Source organism: Hippoglossus stenolepis, chromosome 7, assembly GCF_022539355.2.
Source record: "Hippoglossus stenolepis isolate QCI-W04-F060 chromosome 7, HSTE1.2, whole genome shotgun sequence".
NCBI lineage: Eukaryota > Metazoa > Chordata > Actinopteri > Pleuronectiformes > Pleuronectidae > Hippoglossus > Hippoglossus stenolepis.
Genome location: NC_061489.1, coordinates 10653318 through 10681245, shown reverse-complemented (window position 1 = coordinate 10681245; position 27928 = coordinate 10653318). Strand labels below are relative to the sequence as shown.

General features: G+C 40.0%; 1 protein-coding gene across 2 annotated transcripts in view; it reads left to right on the top strand.

Annotated features, from left to right (window-relative positions):
* ctnna1 (catenin (cadherin-associated protein), alpha 1) overlaps positions 1 to 27928 on the top strand; it is a 72784-nt gene that overhangs the window by 38192 nt on the left and 6664 nt on the right. For both annotated transcript variants that reach the window (XM_035162142.2, XM_035162143.2), the window contains exons 10-16: positions 2989 to 3081; positions 4481 to 4637; positions 5358 to 5558; positions 7795 to 7946; positions 11550 to 11660; positions 13370 to 13551; positions 20817 to 20922. In XM_035162142.2, coding sequence (XP_035018033.1) covers positions 2989 to 3081; positions 4481 to 4637; positions 5358 to 5558; positions 7795 to 7946; positions 11550 to 11660; positions 13370 to 13551; positions 20817 to 20922 — 1002 coding nt within the window. The remainder of the gene's footprint in view (positions 1 to 2988; positions 3082 to 4480; positions 4638 to 5357; positions 5559 to 7794; positions 7947 to 11549; positions 11661 to 13369; positions 13552 to 20816; positions 20923 to 27928) is intronic.

Below are 27928 nucleotides of genomic sequence, written 5' to 3'. Positions count from 1 at the left end.
CCGTAGAACGGTGGGAATTAAAAAAATATATTCAGTTTTTCATGCACCAAGTGTAAGGCTCTTCTTAACCAGGCAGAGGGATGGTAGTGACATAAGATAGGAGGTTGGTTTATGCTATTTAGATAAGTTGATGCTCTGATCTGACAAGTTTTAGATAAAAAAAAGTCGGAGATTTCCAAAATGTCAGGCCAACATGTAGACTTGCCAGTGATCCTATGGAATAATGCAATCCGTTGAAAGACAGAATTTACCTGATGGTACCCTACTCTGGATTTTTTATTTTGTAGTATAATTGCACGGAGCTAAAATTACAGAAATATACTCTCATATAGAGAGTTGTACAGAAATGCGTTAAAATATATTAAGATGTTCTTTTCTTTTACATTATTTAATGTACGATGAGCAACATGATGTTCAAGTTGAATGCTTTTCTCTTCCATATACAGAATAGAAGACATTATTTCATTTTTTCTGTTAAAATGAGACAAGAAAATGGAAAAGGCAGAGTTCTTGTCAGTGTTTTAAGCATGGCTGACCTGTTATCAAGTCTCCAACCGAAGGCTACTAAAAAAGAAATACAGCTACACATTTTTACCTCTGATTCTATTTAGTACAATGATGACATTGCATATTTAGCCTCCAAAACACACTCTCCTCCTCTCCCCTTCTCTCCTCGTATCCTCTCTCCTCTCCTGGCAACCACAGGGAAAATATTTACGATCTGGTACCTTCTCCTGTCTGGCTAGACTTTCTTGGGCCTTCTGTCTGCATTCTCCAGGCATTTACAGTCTTCTCATTCAGAACAATACAGATATGTAGTATGATATGTGAGACGTATTGGATTCATTAATTGTGCTCATAATGCATAATTTTGGAATAATGAGACAGTAGGAGCACATATTTCTGATCGCAACCAGTGCTGTCTGATTCATTTAAATCTATGTAACATGCATCATGTTGTTTCACGCATTTCTAATAAGCCAGTGTGCATAGAATTGCAGTAAAAGAGATGACGCAGCAAAAACAACACACTATTTTAAAGTCATAGGCACAATGTTTATAGGATGGTCCTTCCATTATGTATCTGCGTTAGATATCATTTGATGTAATTTGTCATATTCATTGTCTCTGTATGAAAGAAATATATTATTGGCAAAGTCAAGCCAATAATATATGTGTAGCCTAATATAAACAAAATAATTTCATTGAAAAAAAATTGAGAATATGGACTGGTGCACTTTGTTTGTAATTGTTTGCACAGACTTAAACTCTGACTTCCCTGACACTTTAGAATGTGTGGTACAGCATAGCAAGTGAAAGGGTGTTCGTTTACTTACAAGTCTCCTCAGTCACCTCCATAGTCTCTTCATGTTGAAATGGCTTCAGTCCCAGGGGTGTCACAGTGAGAATAAGAAAGGTTTACGTGAAAGATCAAGAAAGTAGAAAACACAGGTCGATCAATAAATTACCCGTTTTTCTTTTCATAACCACTCCTCTGGGGTTGCTGAATGTTCTCCCTGTGGTCTCTACATGGGTTTGCATAGTAATGCACAATATTTTTGTGTCAATGTTTCAGTGCTTCACCAGCGCACTAGAATAAGTGCTTCTCATCAGAAAAATTGCTGATTTATATATATATATAAATTGCTTAGAAGTTTTTAACCACTGTATCTATTTTTAATTGTTTTATCCCACATTTCTATGCTTAAATCGTAGCTTTTTACGTAGCTGTTTAATTCTTAAGACCTTAAAAACATGTGCAATGACAAGATCACATGGGTTCAATTCAAATGACTAATCCTGATCTTTTCATTTTGAAGAGAAAATTATTACACATATTAAAATTTACAACCAAGCTGTCCATTATAAACATTAATTTAAATTTTTAAATAAAACAACCTGCTTTTGCTTTGTCCAATCCGACTTCTATAGCTGTGAACACGTAGTGCTTAAAATCATATGCAATCATAACAGTCTTGTTGCACTCAATGTTAGATGCCATGGTAAAACTAGGGTTTTGTTTACATGTTGGATATCGTCACTGCTTACATTACAGCGTGACCCAGATTTCAGCATTTAAATTGGGAATCGGTTTGCAGCAACTACAAAAATAAGACCCACATTGTAACAATAACCTTTCACTCCTTCTTATTGTTTTAAAGCAATCAGCAGTTGGTTTTTGCCTTTGTAATTGCTTATGTTTCAGCACATTTTCTTTCTATTGGATAATCCCACTCTGGCACAGTTCCTCATAACCCAGGCATTCTGTTTCAAAACTGTTGCCAACACATCCCGACCAACCAATGGGAATCTTCAACGTCTGTGACCTAAATTCTGGAGTATGAGTAGAAACATACTGTTACTCTGCAAGATGCAAGAACATTTACAAATAATTGCTGGAGAGCTTGATTTGTTGGTCAGTACAAGAAAATATACTCACAAACCATAAATGTTGGCACTTGCAAAGCAAAGACCTGCTTACTTCAGCACTCCAGCTCTCACTCGGCTGCTCGGTTTTTGAAAGTGTCAGGAATATTTGCCTCTCTGATTCCAGGAGTGTAATGGCAATCTGGCAGCCTTGTGATTTAGTTGCTGAGAACTACCCCTTCCTTGCTGAGAACTACCCCTTCCTTGCTGAGAACTACCCCTTCCTTGAGGAAACAAATACAAAACTTATATTTTATCAATTCACTCACTTAGCTTTGGTTTACCCTCCTACTTCTCTTTTTTTCCCCCCTCTGTGGCATCGTATTGTATCATTTTAGCATCTCTATAAATTAATCCTTGGCCGTGTGTTTGTATTCCACTGGGATTAGTTGTGTTGCAGAGCTGCTCCATTTCTGATAGAGAAGAAACCAGGCTACCATAATGAACTTATCTAAGTTTAATTATGTATTGCTCTATTTGCTTTTCTCAAAATACATTTGTGTTAGTGTCTCTGTCTGTGTTTTAAAAGTAGATTGTGTTTTTTTTTCTTCTTCTTTTTAGGTTGCCAACCTGGCATGCTCCATCTCAAACAATGAGGAGGGAGTGAAACTGGTTCGCATGGCAGCATCTCAACTGGAAGTTCTATGCCCACAGGTACCAGGCAATTGCACCCCTGACTTTTACTCAGTTCATTGATAATACAACTCTTTGATGTGTCCTCGTTGTCTCTTACTAGAAACAGCATTGTCAATGTTAAAACTGCAGCTTATAGACAGTGTCTAAAGCATTTTGCAGCACACAGTCTTACAGTTTTTTCCACCAAATCATCATTTTGATAAAAATACTTTTTTGATCCACTTACAAGCAGTTTAGTATTTTAATACCTGATTTAAAAAACGGAAGATTCCCATCTGCCATGTACAAACCTTGATGGAATGATCAATTGTAGGACAAAATCACAGTCAAACTGGACATGAAACATTGTGTGGGCGTTGTTCCCTTTTTCTCAAATAATTAACTTGAACAATACTGAAATGAAAAATGGGCACAGAACATGCCACTCAAAGACTTCATTTACACCTGGCATTAAAATGTGTTTTGTATCTGGATATAATCTGATCCTGTTTACATTTACACCTGGTATTATGTCTCCAGTGTCCACCTCACAGATCAGACTGCAGATCTGATCGCTTTCTCCAGCTCACGTCACGTTTGCTAATTTCAGTCCATTAAAACAACAAATAAAGAAAGAACAGAGGATGGTAGCCATCCATGATGTAACTGCTTTGTGTGTTTATGGGCTAATGGTTTGGACCAGTCATGTGTGATTATTTTATCCGCCCCCATCTAGTTACTGTATTTGGACTGACAACCTAGTTGCATTTATACTTGTGTTCAATGTTGTCACAGTGCATCCCTGACCAATTGCAGTCCGCCCTCAATGCACCGCTGGTTCATTTTTTTCTCCACTTTCATGTGGTCAAGCACTATCCGGTTGCAACCCTATCAACCAAATACAGATTTTGATGCCAGTTTTAAATGTAGTTGAAATTGCATAGACAGTGGAAATACCTGCAGTTTGTATTTCCATTTTCATACATACTATATTAACTAAAGTGGACAAGTCAGAAATAGCAAGGGGAAAATATAAAAACATCAGTACCCTAAGTCTTGTCCATCATTGAGCCCATCTTTTTATACCTCTTACCACCCTAACTACCAGTCCCTCAACTGTACCTTTGAGCCGTGCCAGCTCCCTTCACTATGCTGCCACTGCTCTTTTTAATCTCATCTAATGACTCCCATTCATCCTGAGCTTTGATACCCACAGATGTTTCTACCCCCAAAACAAGCAGCTATTAGTTTTATTTCAATCAATCCTTCAAAACACCCTGTGTCTATAATCACTCCCAGGAATGAATTGGCTTCATACTACAGTCCCAACATCGAGGCGGGAGAGTGGGGGGGGCTTCGTGCAATCAACCTATGCAAATGTTGTGGCTCAGGGCTATGCTGTAATGGAGCTTTAATGGCTGTAATTGGGTGATTACAGGTGATTAATGCAGCGTTAGCCCTTGCTGCCAAGCCCAACAGTAAGGTGGCCCAGGACAATATGGATTTGTTCAAGGAGCAGTGGGAGAAGCAGGTTCGCGTCCTCACTGATGCTGTTGATGACATAACATCCATTGACGACTTCCTTTGTGTGTCTGGTAAGTGGTATTCTTCTGCATGGACAAATAAAAATGTACTGTTGGGATGATTTGGATTAGTGATGTGTAAACAGGCGGGGCACTGTTTATTGGTAGACAGCACTTTTGGTCAGAATTAAGATGGATTTGCACAAAGCTTTTAAGACCATTCTTAAGAGGAGGTAAAACTGCTGTAAAGGATCTGTGTTATTTGTTTTTTCTGATGAGAGCCATACATACCAAGGCTGATTGGTTTCCACAGAGGAAAGCACTGAAGCATCAGCAGAACTACATCTGAAATTGACACCCTGTCCTGTGCGTTAAAGCACACAAATGGTTTGTCAGGCATACCCTTAAAGAGTTCTCATTAAGCATTAAGCAGACTGACTTCTCTCACCTCCAGCCAAGGACAGACTGTAATTTACACAGTGGACATTTGCATTTTACAGGCTCCCATTAATAAGCAGTCTGAGAATTTGTCTTCAGCCCTCTCCAATATACACTTAAGCTTCCCAGTGGTCCTCTTAATTTCATCCCTATGCAAACACACGGGTGTTGCTTAATATATGTATTTTCTCATTTACTCTCATTAAGATGATCCAGGTTTGATTAAAGTGTGTTTCAGATCAACAAATGAAAATGACATTTAAAGTTGAGGCAGGCTGATGGCATGTTTGGAGCAACGTGTTAAACTAATAAGACATATATGCCACTCATAGCATTATGTTCGTTTGTCCCCAGAGAACCACATCCTGGAGGATGTGAATAAGTGTGTCATCGCACTGCAGGAGAAAGATGTTGATGGGTTGGATCGCACTGCCGGGGCGATTCGAGGCCGAGCTGCAAGAGTCGTCCATGTGGTCACTTGTGAAATGGACAACTATGAACCTGGAATCTACACAGAGAAAGTGTTGGAGGCCACCAAGCTCCTCACTAACACAGGTACCATACAAATATATTATTATCCAATTGGAAATCTGCTTCTGCCAAACAGACATGTGCATTTACATGTTCTTAAATCATTTGACTAAGTTTTCATGACTTGGACTTGGACTCACCAGGAGTACTATTGTGGCTTTTTTATTTATTGCACAATGTTTGTTTGTTATGTTATGTGCCTTTGTGTTAGTGATTCTGCACATGCACAATTAAAATTGACTAATAGGGTAGGGTTATTGACTGATATTATATAAAAGTAAAACCTAACTTGCTTTTCAACAATGGATGTGTCCATATTTGTGGATTACACACATAAAACCAGATACAAATTTCCCTGCAGGGATTCCATGTTTTGTCCCAGTGTGACGAGGAACAGGGTTGAACATTCCTCCCAATTTCTTATCTTAATTCCTTCCATGGTCTTTATCAGTGAAACTGGTATCCAGCCTTGAAGGTTTTGGTACTTAATCGCTTATTATGAATGCAGCATCTCCTAAAGGAGACCTGCTTTTCATTTTTTCAGCATATTATATAGGTTTTTGTGTCTGTATCAGCCAAGCTACTCTGGCATGCCCCCTTATATAGCAGTTGACCAATGACAGTACAGTGGGCCGGCTAGCCAATCAGAGGAGCTGCTGCAATGGACAGTATGAAGAACTGATGTGTTTAGAAAACAAGAGCATGTTAATCTTTTAAACAAATAACACAAATTTAAATGATGAAGCTGAATGAGAATATGTCTCCTTTAAATGATCTGAACACATCTATCCTAGCCTGCTTAAGTGTTTTTGTCACTGCCTAAGCCACACCCAGATATGAGTGCTGTTTCTTGTTCCTCAGAAGTCTATTTTTAAAAGGCTAGTTCAATCTTTATTGTTACTTGAAATATTAGTCACATTAAATTGCCAAAACAAATTCAGATATGCACTGACTTGGCATAGAAAAGTGTATTTTCCTTCTGTGAAGTTGACTGTTCAGTTATATTATTATTATTGCCGTGAGATCCAACCAGGTCTGACTCTACTGACACTATTTATCTGCACAGCAGGCACTGTTCAGTTGTAGTTGTTGTAGTTCAAGTTGGATTTTAACATAGGCTCAGAGAGGTGACGCTATCTGGAGACACAGACTGCTTGTCAGATTCTTTCACACCATGTCAACAGTAAAGTGATGAGATTCAGCTTAAAACTCAACAGTCACTTTTTAATTATAGAATTTCTGACATGCACGTGCATTTGTGTAACAAATGTACAGTAAGTATATGAATAGAAATATGTAAGTATTAGTTTGTTGAACCTGAATCAAGTTTTATGAAACTTGTAGGTTTTTTAAAGTATTTATTCCTTTCATTCATCATTGATTAAAATTAACAGGGAATGTTGTGTATGCTGCTGGATATTCATGTATGAATTTAGTTGCAAATGCATAAAACATAGACAAATTAAAAACATGAATATATTTCACAACAGAATGAAAACTGAAATCTTGTCTTCATTATGTGACAGAATAAAATATAGTGAAAAGAGTGAACATTTCACAGGGTCTCTACACCAGCACCTATTTGAATTTTCCCACACAAGCCTGCAGGTTATCAACAACCTGTGAGCACAAAACCCTGGTCCCCTGTGTTTCTTACTCCTGCTGTTCTCTGCATCCTTACATCCATTCCTCTCCCACGAAGGCCCAGCTGAATCCTGAATCTAAATTTTAATCCTCAATCAGAAATACTATTATTGCAGATGTGCTGCTGGAGAGCCCTCTGGAGCTGTTGTTAAAATTCATGTCCTCTGGGACAGCTTTGTGATTCCTTCTATTGGAAAATGGGATCTATTTCCTTCATCATTTCCCATATTTGCCCTGCAACCATATAAGGCAGTCAATAGATCAATAGAACAAATTTCCTTTTGTCAACATTAGACGTGGAAGAGATGTAAATTCTCACTTTATTGCCATTGCTTACACAAACCTACTGCCTCTGTGTTGGCTGTATGAAAATAACGGGGTTGTTGTCGGTAGGTTTATGCAAGGTATTGTTCTGTGTGTCTTCAAGTTTTATTTCAAATATTAATGTGACACATGCTATGCTTCACTCAAGGCATATTAATAGTTTGTCTTATAAACTGCTTTCTTTACTTCTGTACCTTTTCTCTCAGAGTTTATGGAGTGGATTTTCATTTGTGTTTCTTTTCTCTTTTGTTTTTCCATTCTTCTTCCAACCTTTCATCTCACCCTCCTTCAGTCATGCCACGGTTCACCGAGCAAGTGGAGTGTGCGGTGGAGGCCTTGAGTTCAAATCCTTCACAACCTGTGGACGAGAACGAGTTCATTGACGCATCCCGTCTGGTGTATGATGGCATTCGCGACATCCGCAAGGCTGTCCTCATGATCCGAGTAAGTTGCACAGTTTTTTTTCCCCCTCCATTTTTCAAACATGACTCTTGAGCTCATCGCAGTGTGAAAATCAGTTTTTAATCTTTAATGATGTCATCTGCTCTTCCCTAATCCATTTGCATTTGCATTATCTACCTTTTTTGTCCCTGGAGCATGGAGTGAGTTTTAAATGTGTTGAGTAAATAATTCTCTTTTATTTCTGGATGTTTTTGCACGTATAGCAAGGTTTCCTTTTGATCACATTCAGAAGCTGCAACGCCCTAAAAGAAACACAAACCCTGTGTAAAGATAAACATTCATTATTCATGGGCAGTATTCATTTTGATGTGGTTTAATTTGAAGTGTTTCGACACAGGTCACAACATTGTAACAGTGCTTGGTTATAGTAGTTTAATGTGTGTGTGAATGTATAATATGGCTCTTGGTCTTGGAGCACCAGATGCTGTTTTTAATGGTATGTGAGAAACTGTATATGCGTGCAGCCCTAGAAGCCAATGATTAACTTGTCTCAGGCAAGAGCCGACCTAATTGACCAGACTTGCAATCTAGTCTAACAGTCTTAGTTGTCTGTGGGTTAATGGCCTTTGCTTGAGTAGAAGTATAACTGAGACAGATGGTGGATGGGTACCACTGAAGCGTTATGTAAGTGACTGACAACAAAATGCACTGTAGCGAGAAATTGATAGTTCTTAAGATGGTATAGTTTAACTAGTAAGTAAGTTGATTTGTCTAAACTGCTCCTCATGTCCAACAGTACCCAATTATGTATTTACTGCGATGAGTTACAATGTGCTGGTTGGTTGTATCATGCCCTCTTCCATTATTTTCAACACTTTAATTTGAATCGTTGGTCTTGACAGCACATGTTGTGTTGACAGTAGTGCTCTAAAACTAAGCATGGGCTCTCATTAATAATGCTGCACAGACATAGACAAAAACCAAATGAGAGGGAGACCATTATGCAGTATTTGCATTATAATAAGCAATTGATTTAAGATGGGGGTTTTAATTAGCATTTTTTAGTCGGACTGAGAAATACATTCAATATCCATCTGCCCCAGCTCGGCTCTTGTTATCCAGAATGATTAAGCTGAAAACACTGGACCCGTGGGGCGGGCTGAGTGGGCTGAACTATGTGGGTGGGTGGGTGTGTGTGTAGGTGTGCATATGTGTTTAAAGAAACCTGAGGATTTATGAAAAATCTTGCTTATTTATAATTAATCTGTCAGATTCAGTTGGCCATTAAGTGAGAGCAGGAGATAGCAATGAGGCTCAACTCAGACTTCATCCATTATCTAAAGTGAAAAATGATCCAGTTTCCTGAGATTTTTGGTCAGGTGTGAGAGGTAATCACCACCGGTTTAGAGGTGATTATTTAGCTGATCATTTAGTGGCAAATGGTTATTGAATTCCCATCAGCATCTACACAGTAATCTCTTAATGCTTAACGTCAATTGCTGTTGTTTGGGATGAGATCAGAGAAATGGATCAAAAAACATAATGCTTTGTTTGGCTGAACAGTCCCTTAATGGCACAGGTCATATGTGAAACTAGGAACGTTGAGCAATGAGTCCAAAGAGATCTCAAATATTGCAAATCAGCTGGAGAACACTATGATACAACTTCTCTACAGGGCAAGTCCACACAAACGCACAAGAACACACTCTCTATCCATCTTTCTATAAACCCTCATTGCTCGCACTGCACAGTGACCTACTATTAAATCAGAACAGACAAGTGTGTGGCTTGGGCTACTTAAGATAGACAAGTCTTTAACCTCTCTAAGTGGTGCAGACACAGTCTATGTTGGTGGTCAGGACCCTCTCCTCACCCACAGTCACATCACAGAAAATGCCTCCCAGACATTGAACTGTCTCAAAGTCAGCAAGATGCTGACAGGAAGATACAGGGGACAGCTGTCGTTACCTTGTGATTTGTGAAGTACGTTACACCACAAGGTGTTTCTCCCGGCTGTGTCCCCAAAAAAAGAAAGTGCTCTTCTCACAGATGTAATGAGCAGAATGTCAAAGAAAAACAATGAGGGTTATACTCTGTCCATGTACATCAGCAGGCAGAAAAGCTAGATACGATTTTCCAGTCATGAAACTGTGACTTTAACTATGTTGTTTTCTTTTATTATTGCACAGCTACTGTCTAGTTATGTTTTGCACTTTGTGTTAATTAGAAATGATCTAATACCAGAATCGTAAATGTCCCGTATATTGAGGAAAATGTTTGGTTGGGCATCAGCAAGTACGCAATTTCAAAATTTCAAAATTAGTTGTACTAGTTATTTTGGTATCTGATCTTAAGTCATTATCGGTCGATGCACAAAGTCCAGGTGTCCGTATCGTGAAGGGAAAAATGGTATTAGAACCCCTCTAGTGGGTGGATCCAGGTGAAACTGGGTATTTCAGCTTCCAGAGTCACACTGGAGTTGCTGGACGTTACTTTGCCTAATCATGAAAAGAAGTATTCAGATTTAATTTACTGTGGCATCATTTACCTCGTCAACACTTCATTTTATTAAACAGCATAACTGCTGTTGCTTCTCTACAGCAATTTACCATTGGGTGCTCACCATGAACTATCATTTCAGAGCCTCCCACGTCCACAGGTTATCTGTTGCACAGGCCACAGCAGGTGATATCTCTGCCCCACTGAACAGCATTGTCTGGGTTGAAAGAGATGCCTATGAGTCACTACAGCTTTGTAGCTTTCTGAAACCGTACCCCCATTCCTTTGAGAACAAGAGCATCTCTACATTGCATAAAGGAATGTAAGGTTGTTCAGAGACCTTCAGCTATTTTTAGATGTGACGGTTCCAAATCCATTACAGAAGAGACGTATTGAGACAGCTTGATAAGCACAAGTAACCGCAGAGGTGTGATAATGCTCCGTAATCTGTCCACATCATCTTTCCTGTGCCCATATCACAACGAAATACATTTTCCCGTCAGTCAGTGTTGGATTTTCACAGTAAGCATGAGCTGTTGGGATGGATTTTTTTTTTAGTATTAATATTTATGGGGAATTAGTTGCTCGTGTCTTGTTTTGCATTCAATGTTAGGGAAGAGGTGAAGAATTGGAGATGAAGTAGCGACACTCTAGAAGAAGGCCACTCATGCCTTACCCGTTTTCTTTTTCTTTTTTTTTTTTTTACAGAGAGCGACAGATGGAACTCTGAAGCATTTTGCTCCTAATGTGTTTCATACCAGCCCGTACCTTCATTTTCCCTCTCAAAATGCACAGGCAGCACGTTACACTTGATTTGCGAATACATTTAGACTTTGCAGTTTCTAGTACCATGGGGTACTATAGGGAAGAAGACATTTATCTGACCCTGCTGTGGCTCGTAGTGCCAAGGTATTTCTCATTGTTAATAAACAGACTGCTTATTTAATAGTGCTCAAAAGGCTATGGTATGCCAGCATTATTTTATGTTCATTACTCAAAGCTTACTGCTTTTTCTTTGACCAATTCTCCCTTTTCTACCCTTTCTCTTGTTGCCCCTCCCCACCCTATACATTTGGCTCTTTTGATCCGTCTCCCCTCCTGTACCCTTCCTTTAATACGTCCTCCCTCTCTGTTGTGCCATTACAGACTCCAGAGGAGTTGGACGACTCCGACTTTGAAACTGAGGACTTTGATGTTCGCAGCAGGACCAGCGTGCAGACAGAGGATGACCAGCTTATTGCTGGCCAGAGTGCACGGGTAAGTTGTAAATTGCTTCTCGTAGTATTTACAGATATTACTGAGTCTAATGCCCTGCCTCTTAATATGGCATCAATGATAGCTTGTGAGAAATGGGAGATAAGTGCAAAAGAAATATACATATTGAACGTACAGTACGTATTTAGGTGATTCGTTCACTAGTGGCCCACAGAATTGAAGCTTAGTTGAGGATAGTTGAATATTGGCTTACAAGTTTTAATATATGTTCAGTTATTGAGTTGAATATTGCCATTCAACTTGATTAAATTAATGTTTGACAATGTAGTGGAAAATGTAAACACTGTACAATAAAATACATTACAGTTTGATGCCATATACATTAGGCTGTAGAACAGTACTCATATAATTTTTAGATTTATTAGAATTCAGATTAATTTATGATCCTTTTGTAACAGTACACTCATGTTAATGTACCAGACAGTTTTTCTTTCAAAATGCCCCACCCTCCTACGCTATTGATCATCCACAGTTGGCATGTTACCAACACAGAATATGAGACCCAAGTATTTTTATAAAGTAATTCATTTTTACAGCTTATACAACAGCATATCAATTTGACTCATACCCTCCGTCAGTTGGGAAACACTGCAGTGGTATACTTCAGACTCTAGCAAGATATCAGAGTTATGATCTTCTCATGATCTCCTCCCTCCTGTTTAATACATGCAGTGACTCTCGAGTAGCCACAGTGAATTCATCTCAATCAGCATTTTAGAGTTATTTCAATTATCCCCACATTCTGTTTTGTGTGTGAACCAGTGTTAGGCGACATGTTGAAAGCTACCTGAGAAGACTCGTAATAGATCATGAGATGCCAGGCGTTTGAATGTATTTGAGGGGGGAGGAGGGGACAACTCTGAGTGATTTACAATCCTAAATGGAATAGAGTAATAATTTAATCTTGAAAATATCTAATGGGCGAATGATCATTCAGTACATTTCCACCATGGTGTTTTTTTATTTTTTCAGATGGGGGTGTTTTTTCATCTTTGCACTCGCCTGAACAGCTTTACTGAAGCTTAGTTGAGGGTCTTATTTACCAGTAAGGGAATAAACGCTCCTGTGATGATATTTGATTTCATGCTCTCACGTGTCTCAGCCCTCCTCAGCCTCGCAACCTCATTCACTGAATGTCTGACTTCCTTTTTTGAAACTGTCCATAGAACATTCAGCCAGGATGAATAGAAATGCTGCTAAACACGCTTGCCGATGATATTAATTACTGCTAAACAAATGCTTTATATTTATCTTTTTCTTTGGCCCAAAGCTCAGAGATCAATGTAATTTCCTTTTTTCAGGAGAGGTTGTATATTTCTAAGTTACTGTGAACCCCATTTGGATCCTTTATATTGCAGTTTTGTACAACACCTACCTATGTAACATATAACGGAATGTTTTAATAAGAACTGAGCATTATAACCTTCATAAGGGAGTAGTATGGTAGTTCAGGTGAACATAAAGTGTCCAGAGAGTATAGTTAGAACTCAAACTAGGAACACAGCAGTGTTGCAATATATAGTCCAACTGTGGCTCGGGTACTTGCCTGGCAAGAAAACTATTGTGCATCCATGGAAACCATAGGGAATGATGTAAAACAAAAAGCCCCGGAGACACAGAAATGGCCTCACTCACAGTATGTTGATGTATAGTGTGCTAACCCACCACATTTTCCATAATTCCTCCTTCAGGCTATCATGGCCCAGTTGCCCCAGGAGCAGAGGGCGCAGATTGCAGAACAGGTGGCTAGCTTCCAAGAAGAGAAGAGCAAGCTGGATGCCGAGGTATCCAAGTGGGATGACAGCGGCAATGACATCATTGTGTTGGCCAAGCAGATGTGCATGATCATGATGGAGATGACAGACTTCACCAGGTGAGTTTTGACTGACAAGCTCGTTCCCTCCCACAGCCAAAGTTTAGATATTTTCCTTGCCTTACAATTCATCTTAATTAATGATTTATACATTTTAAATAATCACTTTGATTGATGTCGGCCAAAATTTAGTCTGTGTATTTGTCCTTTTTTATATATATATATATATATATATATATATATGTATATGTGCCGTCTTAACTTCTCCTCACATTAATATTACTCTAGTTGTGCAATTCAAGCAAAATGCCTGCAAGACAGAACACATGTTTAAGTTAAGCCTGTGTCAAATACACCCAACATCGTCCAATAAGCTTACTTTTGTTTCCAAGCACTTGCCCATATCTGCACAATGCTATGCATCCAGTAAAATACTACTATTCATGCATCAATGCTCTTCATTTTCCTTAAGCAGCACTGTAGGTAGGATTTTCTTCTTGATTATTTTTCCATCCTTCCCTAATCTTAATATGCACAACCATAAGCAGTGCATCAAATCTCCCTCTCTCTGGTTCATGAATACAGCTGGGTGAGCACTGTAAATCTTAAACGCAGAGCTGCTACAGGGTGGCCTTATCCGCCCGTGTCAGTGGTTTGCTGAGACAATAAAGATGGCAGAGAAATGGTTGGAAAACCATCTCCAGAATCATAATGTGTCCTGCTATAATATGAAACATCTTTGCTGGAAATACTCCTACAAAATCGGCCTCTACTAAAAGAAGAATGTGTGGAAGATTCTGTGGTTTCAAGCTGTCAGTATTTTCAGGAAACTCACAAACTTGGTTCATATTTAACTATCGATTAAAGCAGATACGATTTCTAATGTAACCCAAAAAAAAAAATTTAAGAGGGATTAAAAATGTTTAGATTTTAATCAAAATCACATGGGTATAATAAGAATAAGAAGTCCTTTATTAGTCCCACAATGGGGACATTTTTCATTTCAAACAAAATGTGACCAAATGCCAACAAAGAGGTATCACCCTCACCAAAACATAAACAGAGGCTTGTCACTCCAAAATTAATTGTTACTCTACTGTAATTGTTTTATTTTCTTAGGCACTATTCATAAACCTCTTAAGAATCATAACAGAATATAACAGACATCAGACATTATAACTATTAAAAATAATGCATCTGAATTCTTTCCCCTTGACATATTAGTTCGGTAATCCCTCTTGTGTTGATAGACAAGTGTAATGAACTCTTGGTGCTTTTAGCAATGCAGTGTACTTAGATTCTCAAGCTCTCACAGAGCTCCCTGCTGCCCCATGCTTCTTGCTCAGCAGCTTTAAAATCCTACTGGTTTTCTCCTCTGGCAGGCCTTTGCCAAAGAAAGTGACACTGATAAACCAGACTTTTATACACTCCAGGAAAAATATAGTAATGAATATTGTTTTTGGTAAAGGAAATTTGAGATCTGATCACTTTGGGACGCATGCAGCCACATTCTTTAGCTGTGAAGTACCACCTACACAAGTATTTTTACACTTCTCAGTACCCATACATTGAATTATTTGTGGCCACGATAGCAGCACTCACAGACAGTTTTGATTTCCTTTTTTTCCTTTTTTCCCCCAAATGGGAAATATCTTATTTCATTGTTAAGCTACTAGCATTGATTCGCTCAGCCTCTCCTGGCTCCACTCTCTCCTCTCCATCTTTCCTTCTCAAACACAACGATATTGACAGCACACATCTTTAATACTCATGTGATTGCGAACAGAAATGGTGTACATGTTTATTTGCATATAGAACGGGGGACATCCGGTCACAAGAGACTCATTCAGGACACATTCTATTGCTAGGTGTGAACAGACGTTCTTAGAGCTGAACATTTTTGATTGGATCTCTCAGGGCAGACGTTAGTACCACGTCTTAACAGGGCCATAAAGGCGTCATCAGTGTTGACTGACTTGAGGGAAGTCACACCTCTTGTGGAGCCATTAACACCCTAACAATCATTGAGGTCATATACAGTATGAGTCATTGGAGTCACAAATCCAAGAGATCCCACTATATTGGCATTAAGGAGGCCCCATGTTGTGCTGTTTTCGATTTTTTTACACTGAACCAAACAAGTTGGCATCTTATCTCTCTGCAAGATTTTTTTATTTTTCTTATGATAATACACTGGCCTTCAGGATGTAGAAGCATGGCGAGTAATCCAATCACCAGTGGACAGCTCTAAGTACAAGTGTAAAAACACAGAAGACGCATCAAGGATACATTTGAGATCAGATCACTCACCACATACAGAGGTCATAAGAGACTCATGTGGCCACGTTCTTTAGCTGTATGAACCCAAATGTGTCCCGGGCCACCTTGAAGGACAATCTGCTCAGCTGACTTCCTCTGGTTCACAACTAGATTTCATAATGAACCGACAGGAATCAACCAATTTTTTTTTTATACTTCTCAGTCTTTTCCATACATTGATTTATTTGTGGTCACTAAAACAATATTAACATTGACCGCCACATATTGTTATTCTGTTGTTGTTTTTTATTATTTCAAAGGGGTAAAATCTTATTTCATTGCAGATTTGTTTACATTGTTTCACTCACTCACTCTCTTTCACTCTCTCTCTTTCTCTCTCTCTCTTTCTCGCTGACTATGGCCCCGTCTGTCATTGTCAGACAGCTAAAAACAGCAACACATTTGTTCTTTGAAAACAGCAATGATGTACGTGTTTATTTGCATATAGAGCGGGGAGGCAAGATCTGATCAAAAGTTGTCACTCATGTGGAGACACATAGTGCACGGGTTATGGAGTAGTGAGTGGGAATAAGTAGCCTCTTGGAGAAAAGTTTGGGCTTTAAAAGGCCAAATTTGGTTTCCTATTTTGGTTTTTATTTTACTGCAGGAAGCTCTGTTATATTGTATTTTATTCTTAAAACATGATTTGGATCTGTCATGACAATTTAAGACTGTTTCTATAGCAATCACAGCAAAGACTCTATTAACTCAATGCGTCACTGGATACAAATGTAAAATGTCAGTAAAATAAACAATATTCCAGAGTAAAGTTTAGAGAGTAAGAAGAACAGATATCAGTCTGACCTCCTGCTGCTGCTGTGATTCACTGTCTGCAGATGGAGAAGGTGGGGTCACTGGATTGTCTCAGACAGTAGCTAAGCTAACATCTGCCCATGCCAGAGTGGTACTAGAACAGCCACATTACCACCAAACCCAGGGCAGACACCGCTTAGTGTTCATTTTGGCTCTTTTCATACATGTTTTAACTATAAAGAAATTAATTGTGTGTGTGTGTGTGTGTGTGTGTGTGTGTGTGTGTGTGTGTGTGTGTGTGTGTGTGTGTGTGTGTGTGTGTGTGTGTGTGTGTGTGTGTGTGTGTGTGTGTGTGTGTGTGTGTGTGTGTGTGTGTGAATTTGGTCCGTACTAGAATCAACCTCACTTAACCACCACGATGGGGTTTGGTAAAATATGATGGGAAATTGGACAAAATGGGTGTGAATATAGCTTTTCGACAAGTTTGTTGAACAATTCTTTTCAAAATTACAAAGTACTTAATTGGCCTTTCACTTTTTATTGCACTCCCAGTAAAAAGTGTACTTGTTGTGAACTCAGGTTTTCTTCACTTCACCTGGTTCACCATGGCCACCACGACCTCTCCGCCCAGCTCGCTCTGTATGCGTGTTTTTGGGAATGCACTGCAGTCGTGCCTCAGGCAGAGAGAGGAGGGCAAACAAGGCTTCCTATTAAAATATGGCCAGTTATATATATCAAACACAAGGAAATGGAAATAATACAAGCCTGTCTCAAAGGCCGGCTACCGTTTGCAGTTGAGTTAAATGAAGGTCCTGGTCACTATTTGAGGACATGTGGTGATAAAGTAGCCACCTGGACTTCAATGAGCAGCCGATGCTCTGATTTTAATGCCAGTTGTGAACCGACTTACTTAGAGCTGTCCACTTGTGATCTGATCACCCATGACTCATGTTAATGCCAGGTACGAACAGGGCCAACGTGTTACCGGGCTTTAAGTGTACACATGGATGCAGTTTAATAAAACACACACAAATCATGACCCCAACAACTCTACAGGTGCCAACGGCTGCGTAGGTTAAATGTCTGTAGCCCTGTTCAGACCAAATTATGCTGTTTATTTAACCTGTCTTTAGTCTGACTATATACTGATGGGTCCACTGTCGATGTGTTTTGTGTGTGCGTTGGTGTGTGTCAATTTGAGAGAGGGACAGAGAGAAAGCAGAGCCAGGAGCGGCTGAGTGAATCTATGTGAGTCACATAGCTTTACAATGAAATAAGATTTTACCCTTTTGAAAAAAATCTGAATAAATGTACAAGCATGTAAAAGCATTTTGATTTACCCTGACCTCCAAATATGGTCTGAGTGATCAGAACTTAGAGCTGTCCACTTGTGAACAGGTTACAGGTTTTTCAGATGAGAGGTAAAACATATTCAAGAACCTTAAGTTCACATGCTTTGTATTGCACAATATGAATATAATATATTAGAAATATGACCTGGATTACTGAGATTTGTTTTATTGAACAGCATTTCTATGCGTCTGTGTGAGCAGCTCATGCTGTGAAAATGTGTTTGTGTATGTGGAGGATGTGAGGACATTTTAACTGGTTGAATATATTTGCGCCTGACTATTTGTATGACTGTCTTTTTAAAATTTCAAGTGAATTACTCAGAGGACATTTTGTGCCCGACTCTGAGTCACATCCGCAATGATGATGAAATTCTGCCACTCTGCCTTCATCTTCTGAATGGGTCAAAGATCCTGTCTCCTCGGCCAAAGAAGTACAACTCTGGAGAGCGGCAGCAGAGTTAAAAATAATAACACAGCCAGGCTTTAACTGAGGTTACACAGAACCCTGCAATTTGTAATTTGCTTCCTATTCATCCAAATAATAAAAAATGAATAGCTCTTTTTTATATTACAACCTCTATAGACACGGATGTAAATGAAATGTAAATGATGCTGCTTCCATCTTAGGGCTGTTGATAATTTTTAACAGATGGCATCAGTTGTGTGAGTTGTCAAGCACTCCAAGGAAGCTTGTTTTTAGTTGTTTTTAATTTCTCGAAAACAATATTTTAATTGTTTGTTATATTTACCCTGTGATGTACACAACTGTAAGCTTTAATATCTTTGACCTTAGAGATGTCAATATGGCCAGAATGGTTATTCGTAATTGAAACAGAGTTTCTAGAAGAAACCCAAGGGAAAGGATTTTCTTTTGCTTGTGTTATCAGTGCAGTTACTCTGGAGAGTTTGCTAATTTATGGGCTAATACTGGAACTTTTTATGTGGCACACTCAGACTGTGGATTGCAGTCTATATATCCTGCTGTGTGTCTGAGGGCTGAATATATATCTTCATATTATGCCCCCACTCTTGCATGCGGCAGTAGCACATGGAAGGTCAGTCGCTGGCTAATTCAGCCCACGCCCAAATTATTGCCCCCTCAACCTTGAGCTGGCACAAAGCCCTGCCAAGGTTAATGCTGTATGAGGTAATTGATCTGGACCTCTCTCCTGACAAAGCTGCACAGAGAGAGAGAGATTCTCGTTGACTCGTGCATCGCTTATGGCTGTGTGGCAGCTTTCATGAATAAGGCATGTGTGGCTTGGATGCATGCAACATATTTGGGAGCCACCTGTCTCGGAGCATTCTGTGCTGTGGAGTGCTCGGTCTGATGTGGTTTACACCCATCTGGAGGCCTGCAGCTGTCACCAGACCTGAAGTTCCCAGCCCTTTCTACATGTATGAATTCCCTATAAAAAAATCTTACTCGGGTGTCCTTGTCAAGAGTTTTCCTGTCTCTTGACATGTTCTCTTTGTGCTTTTCCCAGTCGCCACAATATCACTGAGACAGAGCTGGAAATGGCGAGGAATCTAGCCATTTATCTCTTAGGGCTAAAGCAAGTGGTGTTATAGGAACGAAATCAGTGGTTGTTGTCTTTTAAGCACCATGATGTGATGGGGTTTATTTTATTGGGACATTATACTAGGAACACTCAATTTAAAAACACTTCATGCTGTCTTTTTTTCCCAGTACTCCGCACAGTGCCCCTAGATCTGTCTCCGGGGGTTGACTTGCCCCCAGAGAGATTCCAGTATGTGCTCTGATGCATTGGCCTAGGACCCCGACGTGCTTTATAGCAGAGCAAGGGAGGGGAAGGGTTGGAGATGCGAGGGGAGGGAAGAGGAAGCGGGAGAACAGAACACAAAATTCCATCTGTTCTGGGTTGGATGGCTCATTTTTTAGCCTGGAGAGAGCAGCTTTGAATCCAATTTGTGCCTCTTGCCAACTGTGTCCCAGAGTCCCTTGTGGGGGTAGAGAAAAAAAAGGAAAATGGTTGACAAGCTTTACAGTGGATCAGGTCAGGGCTGGACTGGACTGGGCTGACCCATGTTGGGACCGGCTTTGTTTGGCTTAAGAAGGGTCAAGAACGGCTGTATTATGTTATAACAATGAATGGTGCCTGAAAGTTGAGTCATATTCTCATCTCTATACTCTCAATTCTCCCCTCTTTTCTGTGGTTCTCCTTCTTAATCCCAAACCTGGATGAAAATGACAATGCAAATACATTGCTTGTTTGTGTGTGCAAGAGTGAAGGGTTTTTGGGGGCAGCCAATTTATCTCCACCAATAGACCTGAAACCAATCCAATTTGCTTCTAATAAACTCTGCAAAGCTGCTTGAATAAAAGGGAAAACTAGATTGAATTGAGAATTTGTTTGTGATGTGAAAGCTGGTGTTCGTTAAAATACGATGGACCCTTGAATCAGGGTTTTCACCAGAAAAAATGCCACCAGTGCTGGCATTTTTTAAAAGCACATTATCAATAGATATTGTCTATCATATGCTTAACTGCTGAAAAATGGGGGTAATAGCCTATTTTGTAAGAGGGTGGGTGAAAGCAGCAGCTCCATCGTCCCATTCTGGTCCCAGCCCTGACAGGGAAGGCTGCCTCTCTGCACTTTTTACAATGGGTTATAAAACGTTCTCTTCTCTGACTGAACAGTATGGTGCCTACTGTTTTGCATTTGTAGCATCATTTGTCTGTTGGCATATACATTTATTTTGTGAAGTTTCCCTGAACTACTCCCATAAGTCATGCCACTCTATCCATACTTGTCGCTAACTGAAAAACAACCATCCAAAACCAACCGCTGCGCCATGACTGAGATGCTCATCCTGCATATTGAATGAGGCTGCAGTAGATCAGAAACTGTGACTGATCCTTCCACTTTTTCTCCCCAGAGGAAAAGGGCCACTGAAGAATACGTCTGATGTCATCAGCGCTGCCAAAAAAATCGCGGAGGCAGGATCAAGGATGGACAAGCTGGGCCGCACCATCGCTGACAATGTAAGTTGTTAATGAACCTTCGTCCCCAAGGGTTGGATGTAGACTACACCTTTGTGCCTGCAACACCAATATATAACCAGAATTGTAGTGTCACTGTCAGGGTCTGATAAATCAGCAACAAGTGCAGCAACACAAACGATAAGGGGAATTTACTCAGTTTCTGAGTAAGAAAAATCTTAAAAAGAATAGTTCACCCAAAAATGATAATTCCCTCATTATCTACTCACCACTATGCCGTTGGAGGGGTGGGTGAAGTGTTTGAGTGCACAAAACACTGCTGGAGTTTCAGGGGTAAACAGCGTAGCAGCCAAATATAATACAACTGAAGATATTAGGGACTTATCTTCAGATGTAAAAAAAAAAACAGAAAAAAAACATAACATGCCTCCATACTGCTCCGGTGGTATCATCTAGGTGTCCACAAGCCCCGACATTCATATTCGACTCTAAACATGGTCATTTACACCTTGTTTTAAAGCCTAAATGTCCACTCATTTCTGACGGTCCCCGAATGCACCTCGTCGGAAGATATCAGCAGATGCAGATGTTGTAAGATGGGGGGACATTTTTCACTAAGGCTCCTCCCTCGAGCACAATGTTCAGTTATATTTCAACAAGGGATGCATTTTATCATAGTGGTGGTCATTAATTGACATTAATTAATTAAATTCACTATCTTCTAAGTCATGGATGTTCTGACTACATTGCACAAGTTGACACTATTGAGCTAGAATTTAACAAACTTTTTCATTATCCAAATGCACAACTTGTTCTCTGCTCCTGTGTTGCAGAAGGAACTGACATTGCTGCGTGCTTTAGTGCTCAGAGTTAGAAAAAGCAAAGCTTTCATACTGATTACATCTTGACAGCCCCTCCTTGTTTTTAAATGTCCTTTTAACCGCGGTGCACGTAAGCCGGATTTAAAGACTCAAATAGCAGAAAACGTTACTTTTGGAGTATTCTGTGCCAATGTTCCTGTAATCCATGTCTAAAAAAATAACTAAACAACTTTCACTACATGAAATTCCTTTTTAATTAATTTAATTTCGTCTCATTTGCACATTAAAGATCAAATCCAAGTAAAAGGCTCACACAGCAGAGTCCTTCCGATGTGAACAACTGCTTTGATTTGTGTTATTCATGAGACACCCCTTACCAGTCTTTACCAATTTCTTTCAAACACTCCCCCTCCTCTCTCTCATCCTTCCATCTCCCACTCCCCAATTCCCTATTCCATCATCCCTCCACATATATCCTTTTCCCAAGAGACCATGGTCCATGACATAGGGAAACACGCATTCAATTATCCATGGCCTCATATTTCACTTAAATACTTGCACTGTACAACTCCCCAGGGAAACACTGTACATGATTTATCCCCCAACTTATTCATGTGCCATCTCTACGGCAGAGACTTATTGCCTCCATGTCTGAAATATGTATACACTTTGTTGTTAAATCGTGGAAGAGTTTAGTTGTGATGTTTGCAACAAGACATGATCTTCTCTCCACTTGAGATGCTGCTTGCTTCCATGGTTGAAATGAACCAGCTGCTGGTTTATTCCAGTTCTGTCCAAGAACATGGTCGCTCTTCAGGCCTTGTGCTGACTTGACATGTTTGCTGGATTTTAATAACATTGGTTTGTTTGGAGGCATCAGTCTTTGTCTTCCTCTCGTCTATTTTGCACTATAGTTTAAATATTTGCCTCTACACAGGGTTTCCTACACAAGGCAGTAGTAAATAATTAATTTATGGATCATGTAGTTTTACATCACAGCTTCTTTTTAGCCGGTTGTTAGCGTGCACATGAGGAGTATATTCCACATATGCTGATACGGCAAAAAAGCCCAAAGCTTATAGAGAGCTTCACCATAAATTTAGCTCATACTCAAATGGGGCGTAAGAGGTATATCAATTACCTTTGTCCGATTTTCGGCACAAGCGGGGGATTCAATTATGCCAACATATGCTGGAAACATCTGCATCCAGATCTCAGCATAGATCTCTCCCTCAGTCTGACATAATGAGCTGCTGGACTCCAAGAACCCTCTACGTGTGATATTTTATTTAAGGTGCCCTAAGATCCTTAATATTACAGGTCCACATCTATCACAAAGTCATAGTCTTACCTGTACTGACCTAATTGCATCTGAATCATCTGAACAGGGAATAAGCCGTTCTGGAAAGTGACTTTTTTTTTATGCCTCACTACCGCTTTTGAAGATGCTTATTCACTTTAATGAAAACACTGTAATCCCCTAAAGAAAACAGATGGGTGTGTGTGTGTGTGTGTGTGTGTGTGTGTGTGTGTGTGTGTGTGTGTGTGTGTGTGTGTGTGTGTGTGTGTGTGTGTGTGTGTGTGTGTGTGTGTGTGTGTGTGTGTGTGTGTGTGTGTGTGCTTGCATGCAAACACGACTGTTGACTGGGCTGGGTCTCTGCAGGCACATGTGTATGGATGTGTTGGATTTAGTTAACTGTTTTATTCTTCCAACCTCAACTATTTGTAGTGACTTGTTTCTTTATCTTTTTCTCTGCCTATGTGTATGTTTGTATGTGTATACACCATTTGGGGATTTGGTGGTTTGAAGCACTCAAAGTATGAATAAATTAAGAGCTTTGGTTGCTGGAACAGAAGTCTTTGCCAAGAGCGAGGACCCCTCCAGCCTCTGTACCCATCCAGCTGTCCCCCTTAGCCTTTATCTCTCAGCAGAGACCAAAACACTAGCAGACCAGGCAACACACACCCGTAGCGCATCAGCCAGGGCTCCCAGGGACGGACGTGGGGTAGAGGGGAGGAGAATGATGGAAAGATAGGAGAGCTAGGAAGAGTGGGCAGTGCATTTGTGTGAAGACAGGAACATCCCTCCTGAGAGATGAATCCATTAAGAGTGCTTTGCCTTTTAATTAGCAGTATAATTGCCAGGTGGCAGTTTTTTCAAATTTATTTATTTACACAAGCGGTTTATATTTAGGGCCATATCTCTAACAAAGCAGGAGATGCCACAGGCCCACTCTGGGCAAAGGCATTGTATGTTGGGATAGTCTCTACACTCCAGCAGCAGCAGTAGTACAGTGAGTACCAAGATGCACATACTGACAGTCAGAGGAGCAAAGGCAATGCTGGGACTGCTCATTAACCTAGGCATATTAATTACTTGTGCTCTGTGCCTTTGGCCTGGAGGGCCTATGCGGGTTTACTCCTCATATAAAACACATCAGCAGATGGTCCTAGACTGATAGCACAGCATCTTAACCCACGTCTTCATCCACAGGACCGTGTCGAGGCATGTTTTGGTACAGAAATATGCAGGTGGACAATGTTTAGTTTGGGGTTTCTGAAAACCTGTTAAATATGTGTAATAGAGGCTTATTAAAGTTTAAAGAAATGAGTGTAGTGCTCAGATGAGCTGCAGGATTTAGGTCAGTACCACACAAAGGTCTGCACTGCAGTTTATTAAGAATTTATGACCCTGCTCTGCAGGGCACCTTATAAGAATTCCATCTTAGCAGGCTGGTAAACAAATAATGCTATGTAATTGAGATTTATAATGCAAATGTGTTAGCCACTATGTAGGCCATAAATTGTTGCTCCTTGCCTGCTAACCAAGCAAGCACATGTACACATACACATGAAATAAGGCTTGCATATTTAGAGAACGGGCATGCACGTGCTGTGTGCGTGTTTGTTGTGCAAGCTTTATTCTCATGATGTATACTGACACATATAGTGTTCTTTTCCAATTTGCATTCAATCAGTGGGAATTTATGGTGATCCATGGGCTCTGTTGCTGGTCACAGTCTAATCCCAGCTCTGGCCCAAGACGCTTTACAGCAGACAGGGTTGTAAATTATCCACTGCAGTGGAGAAGCAAAATAACCCAAAGATCCCACAAATTCTCAGCTCAGCAGTTCAAGGGTCAGCTCTGAGCTAACTGCCCTAAGTCAACCCAACCAAATGTAGCTCACCTTATCCTTGAAGTGCATTTACCCACAATAATTCATTATTTTAATGTTTTTTTTATATTCATAAGTCTGCGATTAAAAGAAGCGACTTACAACAAAAGAGCTCCTAAAGGTGGAGGAGTCAGCGGAAGGAGCATGGGAAACACAGCTATATTGATATTGCCACATAAAGGCATTGTTACCTTACCCGTGGAGAGACGTTAAAAACTTGAGGAGAGAATGGATTACTATGGTTTGGGATGACTAAATGGTGTTGAGCTTCTGAATACATATTTAAAAGATGTGAGGGCCTTTGTCTTTGTCTCTCAACCTGCAAAATGCAAATCAGAGGTTTTGGCACAGTCAGGTGTGAAATGTGACAAAAAAGCTGTCAAGGGTCAAATGAAAGTCAGTTTCTGAATGTGAAAAAGTTGAGAGCATAAATGATTTATCGACACTGTTTGTGCATACCTATTCTGTTGAGGCAATGTTAAGTTATCAGTTTACAACTACCACAGTGAAGTGTCGGACTGACAGGTGCAGCCTGAACATTAAATATTGATGAGGGCCATTTAATTGGTCCCCGTGGTTACCTCTGAAGTTGTTTTTTTGGCTTGCCCCCAGCTTGATTTTCTCCTGTCATAGCCAGGCGCTCAGTCTGCTTCAATCTCACATTATCATTCCCGAGTTCCAGTGTGATTCAATCAGCCCCGCCCAAATATGCAGCAGAATCTTTTTAGCAGGTGCAGTAAGCGGAAGAGACCTGGCTGTCATTCTGTTGGAAATGCATCTTGATTGATATTGTTCGCCTATGGCAGATTTGTATTTTGCCGTCAACCGTAATATAATTCGCACCAAAAGGTTGAAATCTAGTGTTGAACATATTAACTGTAAAACCCAATAACTAGGTCGTACACAGAAAACACCATCATACCCAACTTTATCTGAGGTCTGGTGAATAGGAAGTCTGCTCAAGCTTTTATCCACCAACAAAACTCTTGTTAAATTTGTCACTGCCTTCGAAGTCCTCACTTTTAACTTCACTTTTCACTATTTTATCCCCACCACTGTTTTCACCTTTTAAAATTGCATTTAATATATCAAACATTTTTTATGTGGCAGTGTATTCATCTTGAAGTGTCTACGGACTACAGCTTGGAATCAATCATTTCCTACCCCTGCGTAGCGTTATCTCCTACTTCAGCTCCTGCCTAAAGTAACAGAATGGTCTTTCCACTGCTTTGTTCCCTCTATCTCCTTAAACTTTGCCATGGATCTCGCTCACAGTATTTTCCCCACAGAAAACTAAAATATATATCTCCCCATGCCTGCAACCCTCATGGCAGTTTTGAGTTGTAATGGTAGATAAAGTTGCCCTGTGGCATTATGTCCTGGAGGTTCTTTCTCAGGTTAGGCATAGTTAATTATCCACAACCCTGTAACACGGACACACGAATGTCTGATTTTTTTTCCTCCCTCCCCCTGTTGGATGCTTTATATGTCAGAGCAGTAAAGCTGCATAGTGAAACCTGCTGGCTGGTCCAAGGTTCGGGATTTGTCTTCCTCCCTTTGACCCATGAAAATCCAGCCACCGCATCGCACACCCCAGCTTCCCTCAATGAAGGTTTTTTTGTGTGTTCGTCATTTAACTGCGGTGGGAGAACAAATTGCCCTGTCACTACATTATTATATAGGCTGATTAATAGGTTTTAGGCATAGTTATCAGTAAACACTACCTTTTAGAAATGATTCCATCTGTGTTCCCTCCTTATTGTAGTTTCTCAGCTTAAATGAAAATAAGCTTCATGGAACGGGTGGAAAAAAAGTATAATTGTATATTTCAATAGCTCGGCTTAGCTTAACAGTTTTCTTCCACACTGTTAATCAGTTTAGAAGAAACTGGCGCTCCAAAGAAGACATTAAGCAAAAATACTCAAAATTACCCCTCTCCGGTCTAAAAACACTTTCATCAAAACCAAATGAGAAAACACAAATTCTGCTCAGCGCCTGTGGCCCTCTCCAACAGGTTGCTGGCAGTGGCACATTAGAATGCTGCCGTGTCAGTAAATATTGGAAATTGGCATTTCCTCTGGGTGATTCGTCCTGAAAGGTCAGTGCTGGGCGTCAGAAGCACAGTGGCTCTGCTGCTGTCTCTGGTCTGTATAATGGAATTCAGTGGAACTGCATGGCATTTCCAATGATGGGACCTGACCTTCCTGATCATCATTTATATCATTGACATTACCCAACACGTAGCACAGCGCAATCCTTCTGTTCAGCATCCTGCTCTGTCATTCTTGTTCCCTCACTTATTTTTCGTATTTTTGGGGATTTTACCTTTTTTGCACTCTACTCTGGACCGTCTCTAGAGCAACAGCTTAATCTTATGGATGCCAAATAAAAAACTCACTTATGAACTGAAACCCTACGAATATGGAATGAACATAGTCATGAAGAGGAAGAAAAAGTTAGTTAATCCTTTTGTATGATCATTTATGTATAAATTTGTATCATTGTATTGTTCTTGTTCATACTGAAGACATAATTAAAATAATCAGTGTAGCTCGGGTAACATTTTTCTGTCCCGACCCGTCCGAGCCCAAGAGAAACTAACAGAACCTGACTATAACCTGAAAAAAGTTCAGTGTGTTAAAAGAAAAAAAATAGTCTATGGGATTTCCTGGTTTTGTTTTTTGCCGTGGTATCGAATACGGTCTCACGAATCATGAAAATTTCATGGTATCGACTGTTCAATTTTTTCGTGACATCCCTAGTGCAGTTTATAAATAAAAATGAGCCCAGCTAGCTTGACTGACCCCAATCCTGGCTCTACCTAGCTCAGGTTGGGAATCCACACTCTACTGTGCTGCATACACTCTTGCCACTGTGCGTAAGAGATAAAGAGAATGAGCAAATGAAACCAATGACCTGCTACCTTTTGTCACAACTTTGATGTTTCACCTTTATTTTTCGGGAAGGATCTTAAAGCTAGAAGTGCAGAGACGAGAACCACTACACAAGAATCATTGACATTTCTTCCTGACTCCTTTTTGAAAGATGTCT